General features: G+C 37.8%; 1 protein-coding gene across 1 annotated transcript in view; it reads right to left on the minus strand.

Annotated features, from left to right (window-relative positions):
* The window catches only part of LOC306846663 (voltage-gated potassium channel subunit beta-1-like), a 33,241-nt gene that overhangs the window by 2,252 nt on the left and 8,963 nt on the right, over nucleotides 1-22,026 (minus strand). Inside the window, exons 3-11 of the mRNA XM_079380200.1 lie at nucleotides 18,385-18,422; nucleotides 14,132-14,211; nucleotides 13,205-13,249; nucleotides 13,051-13,095; nucleotides 12,833-12,876; nucleotides 9,132-9,218; nucleotides 1,244-1,329; nucleotides 840-960; nucleotides 659-753 (exon numbers count right to left, since the gene is read on the minus strand). Of these exons, the coding sequence (XP_079236326.1) occupies nucleotides 659-753; nucleotides 840-960; nucleotides 1,244-1,329; nucleotides 9,132-9,218; nucleotides 12,833-12,876; nucleotides 13,051-13,095; nucleotides 13,205-13,249; nucleotides 14,132-14,211; nucleotides 18,385-18,422 (641 nt within the window). The remainder of the gene's footprint in view (nucleotides 1-658; nucleotides 754-839; nucleotides 961-1,243; nucleotides 1,330-9,131; nucleotides 9,219-12,832; nucleotides 12,877-13,050; nucleotides 13,096-13,204; nucleotides 13,250-14,131; nucleotides 14,212-18,384; nucleotides 18,423-22,026) is intronic.

A 22,026-nucleotide genomic window follows, 5' to 3' on the forward strand; every position in this document is an offset into this window, starting at 1 on the left:
CAGAGAGAGAAAGAGAGAGAGTGAGACAAGCACAGCAAGCCTGCCCTGACATCACTGTATACTAGCTGAACTATATGATCTCCTCAATCACTTAATTCAGTGCCAGACTGTCCCATTTAATTCTCCTGTTGAGTATTGCTGTTTTTGTACAGAAATCTGGCACTATTTCAATTGGATAAATATCAGTTTAATCAACAGATATCAATCCTTATGTCTTGAGGAAATTATGTGTCTGTCATGACAGTCAGTATTAAAGGAACATATACTGTAGTTTAGCATTACATCACTTGTTCATCAATGGATGCTCTGCAGGGAATGGGTGCCGTCAGAATGAGAGTCCAACCAGCTGATTGGCCAGAAGCAACTATTTAAATTTAAAATGCCTTGATGGACGTGTTTCTTACAAACACTGAGATTTTTGCCTCACAAGATGTTAAATGATGGACTGGAGTTTTGTGGATTACTTGTTGATTATTGCTATGTTAATGTCGGCACCCATTCACTGCAGAGGATCCACTGGTGAGCAAGTGATGTAATGCTAAATTTCCCCAAATCTATTCTAACGAAGAAATCAACTCATCTACATCTTGGATGGCCTGAGGGTGAGTACATTTTCAGCACATTTTAATTTTTTGCCAGAACTACACCTTTAAAGTACCTTCAAAGAGGCCCTGGAGGATTCTGGGATGCCGTTTTCATATTTCCCTGTGATGATGCCGCAGGCTAGAGGAGACCAGGAAACCACTCCAACACCTGCGGTGCAAGAATGTGTTTTTAAACTGTTTCAGAGATCATATTTTAATTATGCATGTTCAAGTACAATATGTGTTTGCTTTTACCAATCTTATGGTACAGCTCTGGCAACTGCATTTCCACTTTATCCCTCTGGAATAAATGATATTCGGCCTGTTCACACACAGGAGGAATCAGATTAAACTGCCTCGCTACAGAATACGCCTCCTACAGGGGGAGAAAGAGATGGCAAAAATGAGAAAAGAATGATTTTAATATACTGTAGTTCATGAATAGACACATTGAGTTTTTTGTGTTGTTGTTTATTAAATATCTAAACATACTTAAAACTTCTTTTATTTAATTTAATTTTCGTAATTAACCCACAATATTGAAAATAATATTATAAATGATCGATAAATTCTCTATATAAAAGCCCTAAAAAACGAATGCAATTTTGTCTACTTTAAAATGTGTTTAGATACAATCAATTTTTCCTCTCTGTACTCACCATGATCTCCATCGCTGACCAGCGTGACGTGCCCCAGTACATGGACATGCCATGGTTAATGACATGCGTCATGGCTCTCACTATCTCTAAAACACAAAACACACATGTACAGACAAAAATATCAGCCAAGATTGGACTGTTGCTATATAGATCCACTGTGACCAGTTGTGTCTGGTCACCATTAGATGGCACTGTTTACGTCCTATCCTTGCTTATTAAGCAACTTTGGGCTTGTATTAAAAGTATGGGACCTCAGATAATGCATATTTTTGCACTTACAATTTAATAACTGATATACAGATCCAGTTGTACAGTAAACTATACAGAAAATACATTACTTGCATCATTACACAGCTGTCCAGCACATGGTAAAGGATATGTCTAAGAAACAATGTCAACATGTTATTAAAGTTGTTCTGCACTGTTACAAATAAAATAAATGTCTATTTATAGAGGGTCCCTGAATTTTAAAAATCAACTTATTCTAACCAAATGCTAGAATAAATCATATTAAATTAAGCAATTCCCTCCTGAAAGGGCAAGATTGAGATTGTGTTGTCAGAACAGGTCGCATGTTTTTCCTGTGAGATCTGGCAATGCTGACAGAGTTGCACAAAGGATAAACGCTAATAATGCAAAAGAGCTGAAGCTATTTCACAGCCATCTGAATTAACAGGATTAAAGATGAGAAGCACTTCAGCTGTAAGTCAAACTGACACAACAGCTCTATATCTCACTAAACTAGTTTTATTGTACAAGGTACAATCATTTTAAAATGATCTGCATTGTATATTCAAGCGTGGCAGCACAATTTTATTGATCCCAAAGTATTCCAAACATACTAATGAATTAAAATATTTTTCCATTATTTACACGTAAAATATTTTGTCCTTAATTCATTAAAAAGTTTAATTCATTTATTATTTTATAAGTATTATTAGCACTTGCATCCTACAGTTCAGAACCATCCCGTAACCTGGAGAATAGTCCAGTGCAAACTGCTATCAGCACTATTTTCGGGGCTGTGTTTGCACTATTATCTGATTAGCATAATTCCTTGGCTTAAGTGAAATGAGTGCTAAAAGCATGCAAATAGGCAATGGCAGGAATCCTCACCCGAGAATCACAAATGGACATCAAGGCCTTGTTAACCCAAATTTACCCTTAAGAAAATGCTCTCATCTGGTGAGCAGATCCATTTTGCTCAATGCGTTACAATAAGGATAATGGCCCACACGGCAGTGTTTAAGAGGGGATGGTTATATTGAACGTTAACACAGATGAAGGCCCAATACCAAGACTTGTGTTTTTATTATCTAGTGGAATTTTACAAAGAAAATTTTACAAAATCACGTCATACGCTTGATGTCGGTGTATACGTTTGACAGAACGCTACTCTGCAGCCAACGGGAACACCATCTGTTCTGACATCCTCAAGGCATTACTGTTCTGCATCATTATCAGCACAGACCTATACTGCTGTTCTGTGTTCAGTTAAGTACCAGAGCAGCAAGTACCAGATCCACTCGAAAACGCCTACATCACGAGCTCATAAAGCTGCTTTATTGCTTCATCATTCAGATTTTCATATGCAAAGAGCTGCTTTTCTCATCAGTGTTTTGACTCCAGGTGCTTTGCTCTGGTCATTACTCTGCTATGATCTGGGCTTTGTTGTGTGTCCACTGACTCTGCGTTTCATCTTCACTACACATGCCACCAGTGAGTGATGTCTGTGGGACGCTCTTCATCTGACAGTGGTGTCGCAGGGTTGCTCTAGTCTCATCAAATGGCACGCCTGAGGACCAAGTCCCTTCCCTGTACATCTTATACATATTTTCAGTCCGCCTACAAGCAAAATTGTGTTTACAAGATACTGGTGTTGATATAATAAGCACATTTGAGGATAAAATAACTAGTGGATTTGCCAGGTTAGTGGCAAAAAAAAAAAAAAAAAAAATTTGCTGGCGTGTATCTTACCTTGAACTCTTGTTTCATGAAAAACAAATATTTTGCAAGAGAAAACAAATGTTTTGCAGGAGAATGCAAAGTTTCTCAGAGGAACGCAAATGTTTTGTGAAAGAACACAATTCTTTTACGGGAGAGTCCAAATATTTTACTAGAGAACGCAAAGTTTCTCGGAGGAACGCAGATTGACAGGTGATCTGACCAATCATAATGCCAAATGTGCCATTTTGTCCAACAAACAAACCAGACAGGAGAGTAGATTAATGTCTGTGCACTCAAAAAATGCTATGTACAGTATTGATGTCTTTCCGCATTGAAACAAGATACCTTCTGATGTTCATTCATGTTTATTTCATGCTACAGTAAAGAAGAAGAGATGAGTAGTGTATGTGCCGAACTGAGGCGCTACAGTGATCTGTCACATCACATTAAAGAGCCACAAAACCATAATTATTGTTTGAATTTCTTAAAAAAATTACAAAATTTAAAAGCTGAGACTTTGTTTCATACCAACAGTGACCTGCCCTGTCTTGTCTGTTGACGCATTGTCAGTGTCCTCTTTGCTCCACAATGTATTTTTCACTCCGTGAGAACATGATGTGTGGTGTGAGAGTGGCATGGCTTGTTGGACAGTAACTAAGAGGGGGGTGGGGGGGGGGGGTCTTTGCAAAGAGTCATTGAACACAAATGTTTTATGGGAGAGAACACCACGTTTCTTTGGGGAACACCAATGTTTTGTGAGAGAATGCAAATGTTTTGAAATATAGTTTTTCCTCTCATTTCGTATTTTTTCCCATCACCATGGTCATGTACGGTAGAGCCCTGCATTTCGGCCCGGGCCCGACGGGCCCCGACTTTTTTACGCCTCTAGGGCCGGGCTTCGGGCCAGTTTCCACGTCATAGTTCAGACACGGGCCGGGCCTCTGGCCTGTTTTGGGTTTCTCCTTATTTTTATATTGTAGACATCTATTGATTAGTGATGAAAAAAATTGCCGCGCTGGTGGAAACAACACAAGACTGTTTCCTTTAATTTACGCCAGTCTGTTTTTGTGATATTTCAGAAATCCCAGCACCTAAATGGCACATTAAAACAGAACTGTTGTCAGTTACACATTATGTCAGTCAGGTCTTTCCTGTATAAGTGGGCAGATCATAGTCCTATCCTTATTCCATCCCTGAAACCAAGGCTATGGCTCAATGCATGAACACGAGACACAAAAGAACTTCTATAAAAGAAAAAGGCAAGAGAAGGTGAAAGAAGGTTAAAAAAAGAACAGAGGAGTAGAAAACAGCAGCCAAATCTACCTCAGTACATAATGAAAATGAAAGCCCACACCCACTCTCTCATTACGAACTCTGTACGAATGAAGAGAAATGTGAGTGTGTGGGTGAGAATGGAGGAGAAAAAAAAACAAGTGAACGTCAGCTAAACACAACAATACATCTGCTCAAGAAAAGAGAGAGGGAGACAAAAACACAGGAAGCTATAGGCACATGTCAGTGTGAACAAAAATGAATGGTTCTTCAGCAAACCATCGTATAGTTTCTTCTCACGAGAGACTGAGGACTCCAGCTCAGTTCTGATGGAACATCTGAACAGCAGAACCCTTTTTGAGTGGGTTTTTGATTGCAACTTCCCCAAAAAATATTTGTCTTTGATAAATCAAGTTGAATTATTGCTATAGAAAACAAATGAACAAAAAATGTAGGAAAGACATACAGAAATCATCCATTCACATTCAGTATTTGGTCAGTGGAGCAGTTGCAGTCTTTTAAGCTCAATCACAACTTTGCTTGGTTTATTTTAAGAAACCACATATGTTCAGGTTTAAAGCACATATAAACTACGATTCAAAAGTTAGATAAGATTTTTTTAAATGTTTTTTTCATACTTTTGTTTAAAAAGTAGTCACTTATGCTCACCAAGGCTTTGATTAAAAATAAGTAAAAAGTAATATTCTGAAATATAAATATTATTACTATTTTTATTAACTAGCTTCTATTTTAAAATACTTTAAAATGTAATTTATTTCTGTGATACAAAGCTGAATTTTCAGCAGCATTAAACAAGAAACAATTTCAGCATTGCTGCTCAAGAAACATTTCTATAGATGTTAAAAACAGTTGTGCTAACTAATATTATGTAGAAACTGTGGTACATTTTATTCTTTGATGAATAAAAGGTCAAAAGAAGATTATTACACTGTAGACAAGATATAGACAAGATATACTGTAAGTGCTCTAAACAGCAGCAGAATTATGCATAATAATTGTCCATAATGCTTAGCAAACTCAGTCAAGTTTAGAAAGCATTCTGGTACCACCACAGAACTTCTAAATAAGGTGTTAGTCATACTGTGCTGCATGTAGTTGTGTCATATGATAGCTTGATTTGATTTGTGTGTGTGGGAACAGAGAGACAGTGCGCTGTATGATTTTGATTTGTGGCTTTAATATCTCTAGTATAGACTGATGTGGATGATTCAAACACAAATAGGTCATTTGAGGTTTGTGGAAACAGCCAGTGGGTGCTTAGTCTACTCTACAATATCAGATAAACACTAATAAACACAGATATGTGTTTGGTGTTTATTAAAACGCCAAACAAATATTACAGGCCATGAAGGCATTATAGAGCAAAGCTGTATTCATTAAATAATGAACGTGACCTAAAAGTGATCTGTTTGTAAGTTCTTCAACACAAATTATGCTCTATTTAACAGCATCTATGGAATACTTGCAATTACCATAGAATATAATTACAGTATTTCCCTCAGTTTGTAAAACGTGAACAAAATCCCATAATGCACTGAAAATGAAAGGCTATAGGGTACTGCACTGCACCAAAACAATATAATCTTTATAACCATGTCTGTGCAAAATTCTATCCACACATTATATAAACTATTTATTCTGTTATATCTTAATTTTAGGTCACATAAATATCAGCAACTACACTAATAGTGAAATTTGTTCTCAGTTCAGTACCGAAATGTTCTTTTATTAAAATACCCTACTATCATTATCTTCCCACGAGGATTTAACCGTACGTGCCAAGAACACATTGCACATCAATTTGGATTAAAATCATTCCAGCCTCGATGGAAGAATGATGATTAAACGTTTGACTTTATTAGATCTTCTGCTTCCCCCCCACCACGGCTTTAAAGCTCCGATTTGTATGGAGAGTCCTCTTGAGATTATCCTCACACTGTAGGAAGTCTATGCATTACTTTTCTGGCTTGTAACCCTGATGTGAAATGTGTTTACGTGTTGATAAGACTCGCTCATACAGACAGGAAAAATCCTAACGTAGTCCAATGGAAGAAATCAGGTGTGTGTGGGTTTGCGAACAAATTTGTCCCCAAAAGATAGCTAAATCGAATGAAACCTCTCTTTGGGACATTTGGGGATGAAATAAAATGAAATAAAATACTACACTCCACATAAAAACAATATAAGTAGTATCTCCTCATTTAGATACATGTATATATTATGTAGTATCCATGTATTAGATTGTGTGTGTGTGTGTGTGTGTGTGTGTGTGTGTGTAAATGTGAGAGAGAAAGGTCTGGAGTTTGAAGACACAGCAGGCAAAGAGCATCTTAAAAATACACTTTGTACCCCATGGGCAAGTCTCTAATCCCCCTCAGAGAGAGAGAGAGAGAGAGAGTCAAATAGAGAGAAAGACACATATGGTGACGGACAGAATGTATAGGAAGTAGACTTCCTGAGCGCTGCAGTGCCACAGAAATCGAAAGGGAGTGAGAGAGACTGGGATTATGAAAAACGGCCTCCTGAGATGTATGGAAATAGCACCCTACATCCTGTTTTACACACATACACACAGTAACACACACAGACTAAGGCCAGAGACATAATTTAGACCAAGTATGCAAAAAGAGACTTTTGCCAAGGCCTTAAGCACAGGGTCATGCACTAAACATACACTACCGTACTCCAACACACCCAAACAAGCTAATCAAGGTCTTCAGGATCACTAGAAAGTTACAGGCAGGTGAGTTTAATCAAGGTTGGAGCTGAATTCTGCAGGAACCTGGACATCGAGGGCCAGAATTGAGAACGCAGTTAAGCATAAATCTATGCTTAACTGCACGTGAGGCGCCGGCACGATCGCTTGTGTTTTTCTTGCACTAGCCTACTCCTTCATTTGTGGTCATATAAGAGTAAGACATTATTCAAAACTATTCAAAATATTTATTTTATTTGTGTACATTCACAATAAAAAACAAAACGTACTTTTGTGAAATAAAGGAAAACTGCCGCTTTCTCAAGAGTGCATCACAAAACCGAAATTCTGCATATAGGCTGCTAATTGTTGCAGTTTTTTTTTCCGTTTTGTTAATTCATTAATTATTTAGAAAAATATATTTTGCATATGGGCCTGTTTCTTTTATATATAATAGCTTATGTTTTTCTCCGTTCGCAGAAGCGCTACAGGTGCATGAATCCTCACGTTCATGTTGTTTATGCTGCTTTTTGCGTGTATAAAATGAATCCCTGGAAAACAAATGTAGGTGTTTGTAATGGGTCAAGCCACCTATCAATTTAAATAGAATTTAATTGTAATTTAACATAATCTTGTCAGTTAACGGTTAATATGGCTTAGCGACCGTCGGTTAGAAGAAATAAAATAACCGGAATGAACATTCATATTTCCTATAAACGTTAATCAGAAAAAGGATAATAATACAACTGAAACTGTTTATGATCATTGCTTGATTATCAACAGTGGCCTATCTATCTAGTCTATAACAAAGTACACACACACAAAAAAACTACTTATGACACTTAATAAAAATTATTTTATGTAGGCCTATACAATTTAATATAGGCTTTTTTTGTTTGAAATGGATGAAGAACAGCTAGCCTATAATTTACGCAATAGGATAAATTATGTATGGAAACAGCTCAACGGCAACATTTCTTTCGCGATACACCAAAACTTATGCGACAATTAGATTTTGTAGGGATGACGTCATGACACACACCATTTTATTGATAAAAGGCCAGTTGGATGGAAACAGGCTGTAGACAGCAGAAGTTTTTTTTAACCCATATCTCTTTGTCGATAACAAAACAGAGCAAAATCTGGATGGAAACTTGATTAGTGTCTCTGCGTGTTTTCACTGATGCTGCCTTCAAGTGCTATCAGAATGATCGTGAATAGGAATGTAGTTAAAAGTTGCATATGAAAGCAATGTGAGTTGATCACTTGAAGTTGTCAAGCTCATAATCAGAAGTGGGACTTATACCACTATATGCTCCCGTCTGTGTAATTCATAAACATAAATTTATTATGCACAGTATAATCAGATGACTGACTTTGAAACAGAGTACATATTCTGTAAAGGTAACAGGCTTGTATTGATAGTGGAATGTTTATTTGCAAAGGCTAGCACTGCTAATCTTGGAGCTTGAGCTCTTGAAGCTCCGCCCTCTTCTCCGGGAGCAACAGCTCATTTGCATTAAAGCAACATACTCAAAATCTGCGCGTTTTTGGCTCATACCCTAAAAGTGGCCATTTTAACAAGCTATAAATATGTATGTGTGGAGTATTCTTAGCTCAAATTTTACATATATACGCTCTGGGGACATCAGAGACTTATTTTACATCTTGTAAAAAGGGGCATAATAGGTCCCCTTAAAAAAAAAAGTTGTGCTACAGCTTTAACTTGCTCAGCAGCAAGACTCTCTTCAAACTGTTGCACTGCTATTACAGTAAAGAGAAAACTTGCTGACAGTTTATGCTAATGCTATAGCTGCTCTTGTGACAGTTCTATAAACGCAATGCATATGTGCTTGCATTGCTTTACGAATTGCCTCTAACACATTTCAGAATGCTAGCAAAGCTAGAAGCATCAGCGTAGTGACTTTTGCTTTGGGCCCAAGCCTCACCTACCCTCCATTGGTGTGTTGCTGTCGGGGCGATTGGCAAAAACCACGTCCACATATTCCAACTGTAACCTCTGCAAAGAACCCTTCAGACCTACAGAGAGAGAAAGCATAAGAAAGCGTTCATGTTTTGAATTCAGTGTAGAATATAATGCATGAGTTGTGACGTGACATGACATGTGGCCAAGTATGGTGACCCATACTCGGAATTTGTACACACAGAGCAGTGAACACACACACACCGTGAACACACACCCGGAGCAGTGGGCAGCCATTTATGCTGCTGCACCCGGGGAGCAGTTGGGGGTTCGGACACCTCAGTCGCTATACATTCACTCCCCCCACCTACAATTCCTGCCAGACCTGAGACTCGAACTTTGGATTACGAGTTCGACTCTCTAACCATTAGGCCACGACTTTGTATGGACTACACTGTAAAAAAAAAAAAAAGCTGGGCAAACTTAAAAGTTTAAGGCAACCAGCTTCAGCAGATTTTTGAGTTTTTTCAACTTCTTGTTTTAAGTTTATACAACAAAAAGTTGAGAAATTTCCTAAAAAATAAGTTGAGAAAACTCACAAATCTGCTGAAGCTCGTTGCCTTAAACTTTTAAGTTGGCTCAACTTTTTTTCTTTTTTTTTTTTCTTTTTTTAAGTATACTTTCATGCTGCCCCCCCTCCCCAATTTTTGGAGCTCAAACAGCCCCAGTTTCTATTCATTTTCATTCAAAGAGCCGTATAAACATTCTGCTTAATGCAATATTTTGTGTTTTGTGAAGGAAAAAAAAGGTTTGAAGCAACATAAGGGAAAGTAAATGAACTTTCATTCAACTATTCTATGAAACAGGAAAGATTAAAAATGATGACACAAACTCATGTAGTTGCCTAAGGACCTACATTCATTCTGAGCTGCTATCTGACAGCCAGAAGTGTGAAAAGAGATGGAAGGATGAGAGGAGAGAGGAAACTCAGAGAGAGCAAAAATAGGATCAGGCGAGCAGCTGAGAGAGGATTAGAAAAGTACAGCTTTGCAGACACCAGAGGAGAGGAAGAAAAACAAGATGAGGAAGCAGAACAAGGATGAATGATTCAGTCTGACTGTCACATCATTGTCCCATTCAGAAACAGAGAGAGAGACAGAGAACAGTTCGTAACATACGTCACCCACTGTAAACAATATGTTTATTTTTAGACTAGAGGTATTTCAATGACCGTATCAATACCATCCAATATTAGCTTTGTTTTTTTTTAATTATCAAGAATATTCTGATTATGGTGATACTGTAAATAATAAATAATATCAACACGAAATTCAAGACTGGTGCTATTTTAACTATGAACACAAAACAATGTAGCATCGGGCATTATATTAACTACCAGGCCATAAAAATAGTTCATATTTATTGGTATAATAAATTACATTTACATTTATGCATTTAGCAGACGCTTTTATCCAAAGCGACTTACATTGCATTCAAGTTACAGTTTTTACATTTTATTTTTCATAAATATGTGTGACAGCGAACACAAAAATTCATGGACAATAATGCACATTACAGTTCAAATGATTGGGGGCGGTAAGATTTTTTGTGAATGTTTAGGTGAGTCTTTTATGCTCACATTCATTTGATCCAAAAATACAGTAAAATAAAAATAAAAAAAATCCCTAATTGATGTTAAACTGTAATTTATTCTTGTAACTTAAAGCTGAATTTTCAGCAGCCAGTCTTCAGTGTCACATGATCCCTCAGAAATCATCCTACAGTACATGATTTGATGCTCAAGAAACATTTGTTATTATTATTATCAGTGGAAATCATGATATAGTATTATTTGATAACAGCATTTATTTGAAATCTTTACTGTCACTTTTGGTCAATTTAATGCATCCTGCCTTGCTGAATAAAAGTATTAGCTTCTTTAAAAACCTCACAAACATCTATTCTATGAAATGTTTTGCATGAAAACTGCTTGTGATGTTTCTCCTTTTTAATAAATGCCACTTGGTTTGACATTTTGTTGTTTAATGCAGTGGCATTCAAACTTTTATTGAGTGCTGCTTAAGTGTTCAAATACTCTTTGGGGTCACTCCACCTCTGAACACATTTTTCTTCATTCCATTTAAGCTTTTCTTTCAAATAATACACATACTGTACTGTAGCTTTTCTTATTTCGAACACCAGTATTTAAGTACTGTGAAAATAATGGACTGGCAAAACTTTACAGTCATGCCAATAAATCTTTGCTGAGAGAGAAAGACAGAGAAAAAGAGAGAGAGCAAACACCAGGTGTGTTGAAACAAAGTTGTCAGATAGCTTTCAGGTGATCAGACGCTGGCGTGATTACTCTGCCATACTGAAATTAATCTGACAGATAAACCCCACGCTCGTCCTTTCACAAAAACACTGTAATTCAGCCAATCTCAGACTCATTAATCGGGCCCGTGCTCACGGAGAGCGCCCTCGCATCTGCCACGGCTCTAATCAGTCAGAATTTTCTGGGTTTATGGAGGAGATATTCTTAGCAGGGAGCTTTTTTTTAAGTACATAGAGGATAAACAGACGTTTCTTTCTAGCCCACAAACAATGTCAAACAAACACAAGCTAGCAAGGAGGGGAGAGAGAGAGACACAAGCCAGGAAGGAAAACTACACACAAGCTGGAGTGATAAAAATAACTTGGAGAACATGGGGGAGGGAGGAGCGCAGTATGCGAATGATTCAATTAGTTTCATGAAATACAAACAGTGCATTTTCTAAATCTGAAAGTGATACAGAAATGACATTACAGATATGAAACTCTCTTGAAATAAGTGTTTCACCTACACCTCATACAGTAATAAAGCAGATACAGTTCAGAATATTATAACATGTAGATTTCCACTCTTGATTAAGCGCTCAAATAAAGCTAATGATTTCAAACACTTCATGCAGTCAGTTATCAGAATACATAAATATGCCATTTTAATTATGCATTAGGCTATTATAGCAATCTGAATTCAGTGATGGATGTCTTTTACCATACTGTATTGTGTCAGGAACATTTATTGCCAATAATCACAAGCTCTTTCATAAAAAATAGAGTTTATAAAAATGGGTACTAAAATATAGTTCAATCAAAATTAAATGACAAAATAAATGAAAACCCTTGGCAGCTAAATTTGTATGTGATTAAAATAATCTTTTTTTATTATTATGTTACTTTTTTAATATTCATCAGCTTTTTAGTCGTGTTTCCAGTAGAAATATCTAAACATACTTAAAACAAAATAAATGTACTTGAGATGCTAAATTTGACAATGGGGTAAGACAAGTAGATATTGTTTTTATTTATGCTTTATTATGCTTTTCATGTAAATGTATCTTGTTTTAAAGATATTTTGACTGGAAAGCAAGACAACAAATCTACAGATTAAATGGTTTCTGTATCTACTGTATATACATACATGCACATACATGTATGTATATACATATTTGGTTTGCATAATCCTTTATCAAAAAGGACTGAGAAAGAGAATCTCACACTGTTTAAGAATGAATGCTGGTGTGGGTACTGAGCTTTTATTAGGAACAAGGCCATACACGGTCTACTGCAGTGAAAGAGAGAAAAAAAGTCGATAAAGGAGGAGAGAACTAGAAAGAAATGGAAAAAAAAAAGGTTCAGGTCAATTACAAATGACAGGGGAATTAGAAGAAAGAAGAAGAATATCTACCTTCAATAATGTGCTTCCTAGAGAGCCCACGCTCTGTCTCTGCCCTAGAGAAATAAGAAAAAGAAAGAAAGAAAAAGCGAAAGAAAGAAAGCTTTACATAAGCAGACTAAATCTAAAAGCCTAAATCTCAAGGAGAAAACGAGAGTAGTTGCTATTGACAGAATGAATAGACAGATAAACAGGCAGACAAAAAGAAAGACAGACAGACAGATACTCACTTTCCTCCCCAGTACAGTTTAGTGGTGATAACCAGACTGGATCGCCTGTACACAAACAGATTATGGATTTTGTGTGAAAGCAGTGGCATTACAAATTTCTCAGCCAATGAAATTACTGATTAAAATCAAAATATGAAAGAACTAAGATAAATACCGCCAACACTTCCTCTTGATAATGTTTCCTAGGATTATTTCAGCCCTGTGAAGAACAAAGACACGTTTTATGTGCTTTTCAAGATTTTATTTCTGGACTTGTAGAGAATTTTTCCATGGCACTGTGAGCTGAATTCACTATAGAGCCACTATAGCACTGCACTATGCATATATTTAAACTTTAACTTTAAAGTTACTGTCATTTTTTCAGGGTAAACACTCCTCCTTTGTATGCATGAGTTTCATTATAGAAGTCACCAGATTCACAAACGTCAGCGCTATTTGCCTGACACAGTTAACGTTGAGCTATGGTTACTGTCCACAGAAAGCTGGAGGAAATTTAAAGCTTATTCAAAATTAATGTTTGTGTACTTCTCTAGTGATCAAGACAGTAATTCATCAAATGATGCTCAAAGAATGGAGAAAAGCATCACAACCAGGCACATATCCAGACTTCTGGCATTTTAAAGGCTTTATGACAGCAGTGATGATGTACAGTCCCAGAAAAAATGATCACTCTACTCTGTTGCGCCATGCGCTACCTAACACTCAGAAACTGGCCTGCAAGCCTAGAAACTGATCTACGCAAATTGCATTTAGCACTAAATTTGTGGCCGTTTGCATCTCAACCTGAATGCATAATTCCTTTAGGGAGTTTGGTGCAAAAACGATGCTATCAGCGAGTGCAATTCAATCATTGTGAATTCCCTTCTGCTTCTTCTAACAGGTTTAGGTGAATCACCTTGGCAAGTTTGGATCTGAAGTTTACAGGATGGACTGTAATGCAGGATTATTTGTGCTCTTACACACTGGCTGAATCCCAATTTGCATACTATCCATTCAATAAATTCTAGTATGCAAGATAGTATGCAAGTATCTAGATGGATTTAGCCACTCTGTTTTACTTTAAGTCAAAGGTCAAACTCACTTCCCAGCTGAATAGACCTCTGCAGTGTCAAAGAGGTTGACCCCGTTTTCATAGGCTATAGTCATCAGCTGCTCTGCCACCTACAAAACAAACACACACACACATCAATATCAAGCACTCAGCTGTCAGTCAGCATTGCAGAGAGCTCAGAAGTGTGTGTAAACAGATAATTGAGTGCTCAGCTTTCTGAAAACGGTGCTGCTTAAATCCACTTCACATGATTCACTGCCATGTGAAGCACTTTTATAACATTCATGTCCATAACATTTAATGTGTCCAAACTGAATTCAGGGTTGAGCTGAATTTGTACTTTTTAGACATATTGTTTTGGACCTTTGCAGAATATTTTTGTCACATTTATTCATATGGACAATGCAGTTAGGATAGGAAGCGATGCAGAGAGAAGGACAAAACAGGATCAGAAAATGCATGTTATTCTAAAGAAAAACAGTTTATCTTTGTAATCTTTCATCAAAATGCAATAGCTTTCTCTGCCCGTGAAACGATTTTCTTTTCGGTTGATTTCACTGAGCGCTGACTGTTATTTTTCATCCCCTCCCCTCAAACCATTTGGCTCCATCCTGGTATTTAATGCGTGCTTGTCACTATGTATATAGAAATACAGTATATCTCATAGCATTGGATGGAGTTATTAGCATCTGACGGTGATTTCATTCGTTACACCTCACATTGTTTGTCACACGATGCAGAAAAAATTAATACACGGCGTTATGGACAGATTTTCAGGCAGATGTACTGAGTATAATGGCATTCATGCACATAATAAGTTAACACAAGATTATTATTATGTGTGGATGCTTCGTAAATGTATCCTTTACAAAATTGTGCTCATCATTTTATATATAGTAACAGCTAACCATGACGTAGGATGAGATAAATTAAACTGCACTGCAGTATCACAACCGTTTTCAAGATTTAAAAGCACAAGCTGTTAAATTACTGAGACACATGAGTCTTCATTACCCATATGAAATAGCTTTAAAACGCAGCCTTAGGGACGGTTCATATAGAATGCATTTTTATCATTTACACTGTGCTGCTTTTCTAATGTTTTTCTGTGTAAATGTGCGCTAGATGGACATTTTTTACTTGACTGCTCATGTCTTATATGTGACCCTGGACCACAAAACCAGTCATAAGGGTAAATGTTTTTGAAATTGGGATTTATACATCATCTGAAAGCTGATGTAAGATTGGTTAGGATCGGACAATATTTGGCCGAGATGCAACTATTTGAAAATCTGGAATCTGAGGGTGCAAAAAAATCTAAACATTGAGAAAATCGCCTTAAAGTTGTCCAGATGAAGTTCTTAGCAATGCATATTACTAATCAAAAATTGTTTGGCATAAAATAAACTTTTGACCCATACAATGTATTGTTGGCTACTGCTACAAATATACCTGTGCTACTTAAGTCTGGTTTTGTGGTACAGGGTCATATATATTAGTGGCATGCCGCACATGACAGCATTCTAAAAATGCAATGCTCAAGTTAAAATAAGTGCATTGTTGGCAGCGTCTTATTTTTGTATTCTACTGTGCTACTTCTCCATGTAAATATGTGCTAGATGGACGTCTCTGACCCCTGTACACCACTCTCAGCACCTTACAGAAAACACTGCATTCTAAAAATTCCAACAAATGCAACTTTTGTGCGTGTACGCTAAAATCTACTTCTGACGTGGAAAAGTGCTTAGCCTCACGTCAGGGTCTAAACAGATGTACACACTATTCTTTGTGGCATAGAGTCAGAGTATTGCAGGTATGTGGAAATCTGTAAGCAATTCTGGCACTTGCCATTCTCAGGTAAAGGATTTGGACATTGACTGGTGCTCTTTTATATGCTAATGACAATAGTTAGGCAGTGTTAACCAGATGGAGATCTGAAACTATCTGAGATCTACATACAATTTCAAGGTAATTTGCAATTGACAAATTTCACATCTGGAAGAGGTGTTCACACGTTTTGGGAAGGTTACTTAAATGTAATAGGTTACAGATTATGTTACCCTATTTGAAAAATAATAGTGCATTGTGACGAGTCGGCTGCCTCCCCCCTGTCCATCATCACCACCCCGTCCCTTATTCGCCGCCCTTCACCAGGCTCCCGACGGGAGTGGGTGTGTGAGAGAGAGGAGGGGCGCTGAAACAGCCAGGGCTGGCGGCGTGTGATGAGGCGCACCTGACGTGAATGGAGCCTCATCACCGCCGCCGTTTAAACTCCGAGCGCGCCTCTCCTCGGGAGACCGGTCTCTTCCCCGTGCATGCACGCTGGTGTCCTCGTGGGTCCAGGAAAGGGAGCGTAGAGGGAACTACCTGCCGCCGTCAGAGACGCGAGCGGCCGGACCCGCAGTCCGGCCGACACTGCACCCGCGATACGGCCGTCGGGCAAGGACGCCGGGCCGTGGAATCCCGTCGAGCACCCGGGGATGAAGGAGTTGGACGAAGCCGCCACAGAAGCCGCCGTCACCCGCGCCCCGGGACCTCCAGACGGGAGCGCGTGCGGCCGCCGGACTCCGCCCCTTACCTGGACCCTTCCCTCCTGAACACTGCCCTCCTTCACGAGCCCCGCAGCACAACGAGGACACCAGATCCCTGTTTATTTTGGACACTTTTCCCCCTTTGGACACTTTATTTTGAAATATTGTTTAATAAAAACCTCTCCGAGGCTTGACGCCACGCCCACTGTGTCTGTCGTTGGCTCCTCCCGCCACAGCATATATTTCAATACTTTTTAAAGTAATGTAATGGATTATATTTGACTACATTTTGCTTACTTTTCTAAATTTCTAATGAATGTTTTCAACTGTTATTCATTTTCAAACATTTAAACCTTGCAGGATTAACAGTACAGTTAGACTCAACACTGATTATTGTCAGATTTTAAAAATCTTTCAGAATTTGAATTAAGATTATAACAATTTCATTTTAAAGCACAGCCACGACAAATCAGACTTTAGCACCTCTTTTTGTTTTGAGATGTTCTGAGGTTAAATACAGACTAAAAACCATAATAAGGTATACTTTAACAGCTATGATACTGTTTTTGAAATCATATCTTTGGATAGGACAGGAAACACTGGCATCTAACAATGCCTTGGGAAAAAAACAGTCAATCTTAAAAAATAAAGCATATACATAAACCCAAACGGAAAATAAAACAGTTATCGAATAAGCATGTGTCCTATTCTGTGTCCTAAACTCCTGAAACATTGGTGATTGCGTTCCACTGCACTACTTTTCCATTGTTTTTCTATGTAAACATGCACTCTTGCACAAGACACAGTGTTCTATGTGGCACACAACTATTAAAAACATGTCTCGAGACCTTGTACTGCTCCAAGCACGTTGATCAAAGATGTCCATCTAGTGCATATTTAAAAAAGCACTGTAGTGGAATATAAAAATGTGTTTTGTGTGAATGCCCCCTTAGGTTTGGGAACAGATCATCTGTTTTTCTTGTGTAACTGCTGCAAAGATACAATGATCTTCATGTCAGAGTTTGATCTTCTGTTGACAGAACAATTGGTGGCTAAAACCTCTGCAATCTCTACAATCCATCAGTCTCTCTCTCTCGCTAGCTCTCTTTGATGGAGAACTGTCAGCATGAGTGACAGTGATCCGTTCTGTCAGTGTAGTTGTATATTGGCAGACCGTTGAGGAAAAAACGTCTGTTCAGCTGCTGATGAGATGACTTATGACATGTGGAGAAAGGGACCGAACGGGGACGTCCACATCTTGCATAATTTGATTGGACAAGAGGGATGATTGGACAATAGAGGAGACTCTGCCTCTGGGTAAAGACAGACTTGTCGTGGAAGTTGCTGCTGCGGGGACTTTTATGATGTAAGAAGTGCTAGTGTTTATGTGCATTTGCCCTGGGTGAGTGTCAGAAAGGGGCACTGGCAGAATGATGTTATTGTTTGAATAATGAGGAAGACCACAGCATGATGTGTCTACGAGCCTTCCTCTCTGCCAAGACTGTCAACACAGAGCATGCTTATCTCAACTAGATCTGCCCAATTTGTGATAATGGCTAGAGTGGATTTAGAAATGAGAATAATGGGTAAAAACATAAAAAACTTATGATTCAACACCTTATTATAATAAATTACACAATTTATTACGAGTAAATAGACTGTTTACACTCTAGATTAATTGTTGTTGAAAATATCTACGAAATGAGTTAAGTTCATATTCTGGTTATGATTATAAAAGATTTCAATACTCACCTCATCTGAAATCTGCCCCCCAAATGTCACCCACGTGCCTAAGAGAGAAAGAAATGGAAAGAAAGCGAGGAAGTGTGAATCAGAGGTTAGTTTGTTTGCTCTGGTGACTGTCACAGAAACGCGCAAACAGATTAGAATAAAACACAGACCTAATGTTGAATGTTTTACAGTAATAATACCAGTTAAAGAAGAGTTTTAAAAAAATAAGGTCAGTGACATTTCCAGAACCTTAATTGTTGTTCAGTGGACTTGTCACTCACATTTTGATGTAAACAAATCAACATTTCCCTGATAATTTCATGGTACGATACTTTGCTTGGGACATTTATTAATACAATATATTTCTTTGCTTTTTTTGGATGAAAAGCACTGTATAAATGTTTGTATGTATTGTAATCATCTTCTTAAATTACAAGAATTATGACATTCTTTAGTTCTTTATAGGTTAATTTGTTTTTAATTAAAATAATCATAACCAAAACAGTAACTGCACTTTTTCCTGCATTTTTTATATTGTTAAGTATTATTACAATTTAAAATTAATATTTTCTATTTAATGTTTTATAAATGCTATTCATTTGGTGCACAGGAAATATTTCTATTATCATTTTTTTTTTTCAAAATATTTTTAGTATCAATGTTGAAATGCTGCTATTTTATTTTTATTTTTAAATGCATGATCATTTTTTTCAGAATTCTTTAATGAATAAAAAATGAAAAAGAACAGCATTTATTCATAACAGAAATGTTTTTAATGTCACTTCTGACCAATTTAATGCATCCTTGTTGGACAAAATTATAAAATTCTTATATGTATGTTTATTAGCTTATGATACATAAAATTTAAAACATCAAAAATAAACACTTTAGTACTTCAGTTCAATATACAAAGATAGAGACAAAAATGAGGTTGATTCTTGTTAAAAACTGTTCCAGGTTTTCCTGAGGACTCTGTTATTCTTGGCCTGACTCACACTGCCTGCAGTCTAAAGCACCCATGATTCATTGCTGTCAGGGTAAGACTCTGCAGTCACTGCCCCACATCCCTGTCACAATCACCTACTATCACCCTAAAACTCATCCCGGCTGCGGGTTGAGCATCTCTCTAGCACACACTGGTGTGCTGGGCTTCAATACTATGGGATCAGTTGGCATCCCATGAGACGCCCGACTGTGTTTCAGGGTGAGGGAACCCGTCGGGGTGATCAGCTGTTCCCATGGCGATCAAGTGCTTATGGGTTGTAGGATAAATGAGGAAATAGTGTGGGCGTTTGCAAGTGTTACGTTCCCTTGGTGACACCTGCGCAGCGATAAGGAACATTTGGCGCCTTTCTTATGTTTTGTACATGACGTAACAGTCCTCATGCTGCCAGATAACTTAATGTGTACAGCTACTGTGGGCAACGATGAGCACCAGGGTCTTCGGCAGCTCAACAACTGAGAAAAACAAGGAATAACAGGCTCTTTCTGCCTAATCCTGGATCTCCCTATGTATTAGAGCTGATTGACAAGAGAATTTTTCTAGCAATTCACATTAAATAATTGTAAAAATTGCTATAAAATCAAAGCCATACTGTGTGTCTAACCATGTTATGTTCCAAATTTGAAGTTGATATCACAAAAATTCAAACTTCCTGAGAGATTTTGTTTAGGCGCTGTACCAAAAAAAACTTGTCGCAAATTTATTAATTTATTTCCTGTCACATATTACTTCCATTTCAAATATGGAACATTGACATTTAGACCTTTCCAATTATATGAGTTTTGTCAAGATTTGATTATAAAATATTGCAGTAAATTTTGTTATATTACACTTGACACCAGAGGGAGGAGCATGCTAAAAGACTTTACAGTACATTTCCATGGTAAAAATGTCCACTTTTAAAACTAATTTAGAGATGAATTTAGAGTGTTTAAGCTTACGAATGATACAGAACGATTCTTATAGGCTTATAGGGACATTTTTATAGGCTGCACTGTGCTTCAATCATAGTCTTAAAGCAAGCACCACTGACTTTCATGAACATGAACATACATTTATACATGCACATATGCGCACACAAACCCATAAAAAAAAATGTACTGCTGCTTTGGTGATTTCCACTGAAAGCTGTCCTCATGTATTCAGTGAAGTGCATGTCTGAAGCGCTGAAATTTTATCAGCCTGCAGTGCTCTTGTTGTGTTTGATCAAGTAGCTAATGTTTACGATGTCTGACCTGGAGCAATGACCTTTGACGTCTCAGGAAAATAAGAGCTACAAGCACTGAAGGGTGAGTTGCAGCACTTTCGCACAGTATTTAAGCTTCAAAACCTGCATCTTAATCACTAACCACCACTGAATAACCAGGCGCGAAATTAAGCTCCTAATTGGTTGAGTTTTATTCACAAAACAATTAAAAGAACGACTTTTGTAAGCACATTCACTCTCTTCGGTGATTTGCATACACGATTAATTGTGCTCTAAAATAAAGCACATGCAAATAAGATTTCAAAAACATTTTAAAAATCTTACTAACCCCAAATATTTGAAGAGTAGCGTATATTTGGATGCAGGAAGGAGGAAGGACTTGTACAGAGCAAGATTCTGATCTAAGATAGGAGAGATTTGGAAATGCATTTGGAAATGCATTGTGAAAATAAGCCTGGGGCTTTTTACAGGGTGGAATAGCAGCTGTTTGTTCCTCAATTCTCTTACTGAAAGCCTGTAGTATGACATCAACAAAATCCAGTTCACTTAGTTCACTCTACACCAACTAATTCAGCTGCCAATGCCCTATGGCTTTCATGAGAGCAGAGATGGTTTGCTCTTGGAGGTGAAACAAACTAAATTTTCAGTGCACCATTACAGTTTCTGCATTTAATTCATTGCTGCTGTAATTTCCTTGTGTATCTTGCATTGGTTTGTAGTGATAAAAATAAAACACACAGACTGGAATGAACTGAAGCCATGTTCTCTTGCGTAGTCGTCCATGAGTCCTGTAGCATGAGAACCAGCTGCTATATAAGCCACACTGCGTTTTTATCTCAAGAGAAGTCAACAACAGATTTATACAGTCATTATGTTTGCGTTCACAAGGCTTGTTAATGAAAACCATCTAATCATAAAAATAAAAGGGAACAGAGAATAAATTAAGCGTCAACCATCACTCTCCCGCTGTGTGTGGAGTGTGTGAGGCAATTAGTGAGCTTGTGTTTTAATTCATGATAAATTAAATATGAATGGAGGGAGGATAACATTTTCGAGATCATGTGACTCTTTAAAGGAACACTCCACTTTTTTGAACACACACACACCGTGAACACACACCCGGAGCAGTGGGCAGCCATTTATGCTGCGGCGCCCGGGGAGCAGTTGGGGGTTCGGTGCCTTGCTCAAGGGCACCTCAGTCGTGGTATTGAGGGTGGAGAGAGCGCTGGACATTCACTCCCCCCACCTACAATTCCTGCCGGCCGGAGACTCGAACCCGCAACCTTCGGATTACAAGTCCAACTCTCTAACCATTAGGCCACGACTTCCCCTTTGCTGCCATACCATGGGTGCAGCAGGCGCAATGATATTACGCAGCACCTGAAAGAAGTCCCCAGCTAGGTAACTAGTTATGATGTAGCTGGGGACTGCTTTCAGGCACTGCACAATATCA

Source organism: Barbus barbus (assembly GCF_936440315.1).
Source record: "Barbus barbus genome assembly, chromosome: 26".
In the NCBI taxonomy this organism is placed as follows: domain Eukaryota; kingdom Metazoa; phylum Chordata; class Actinopteri; order Cypriniformes; family Cyprinidae; genus Barbus; species Barbus barbus.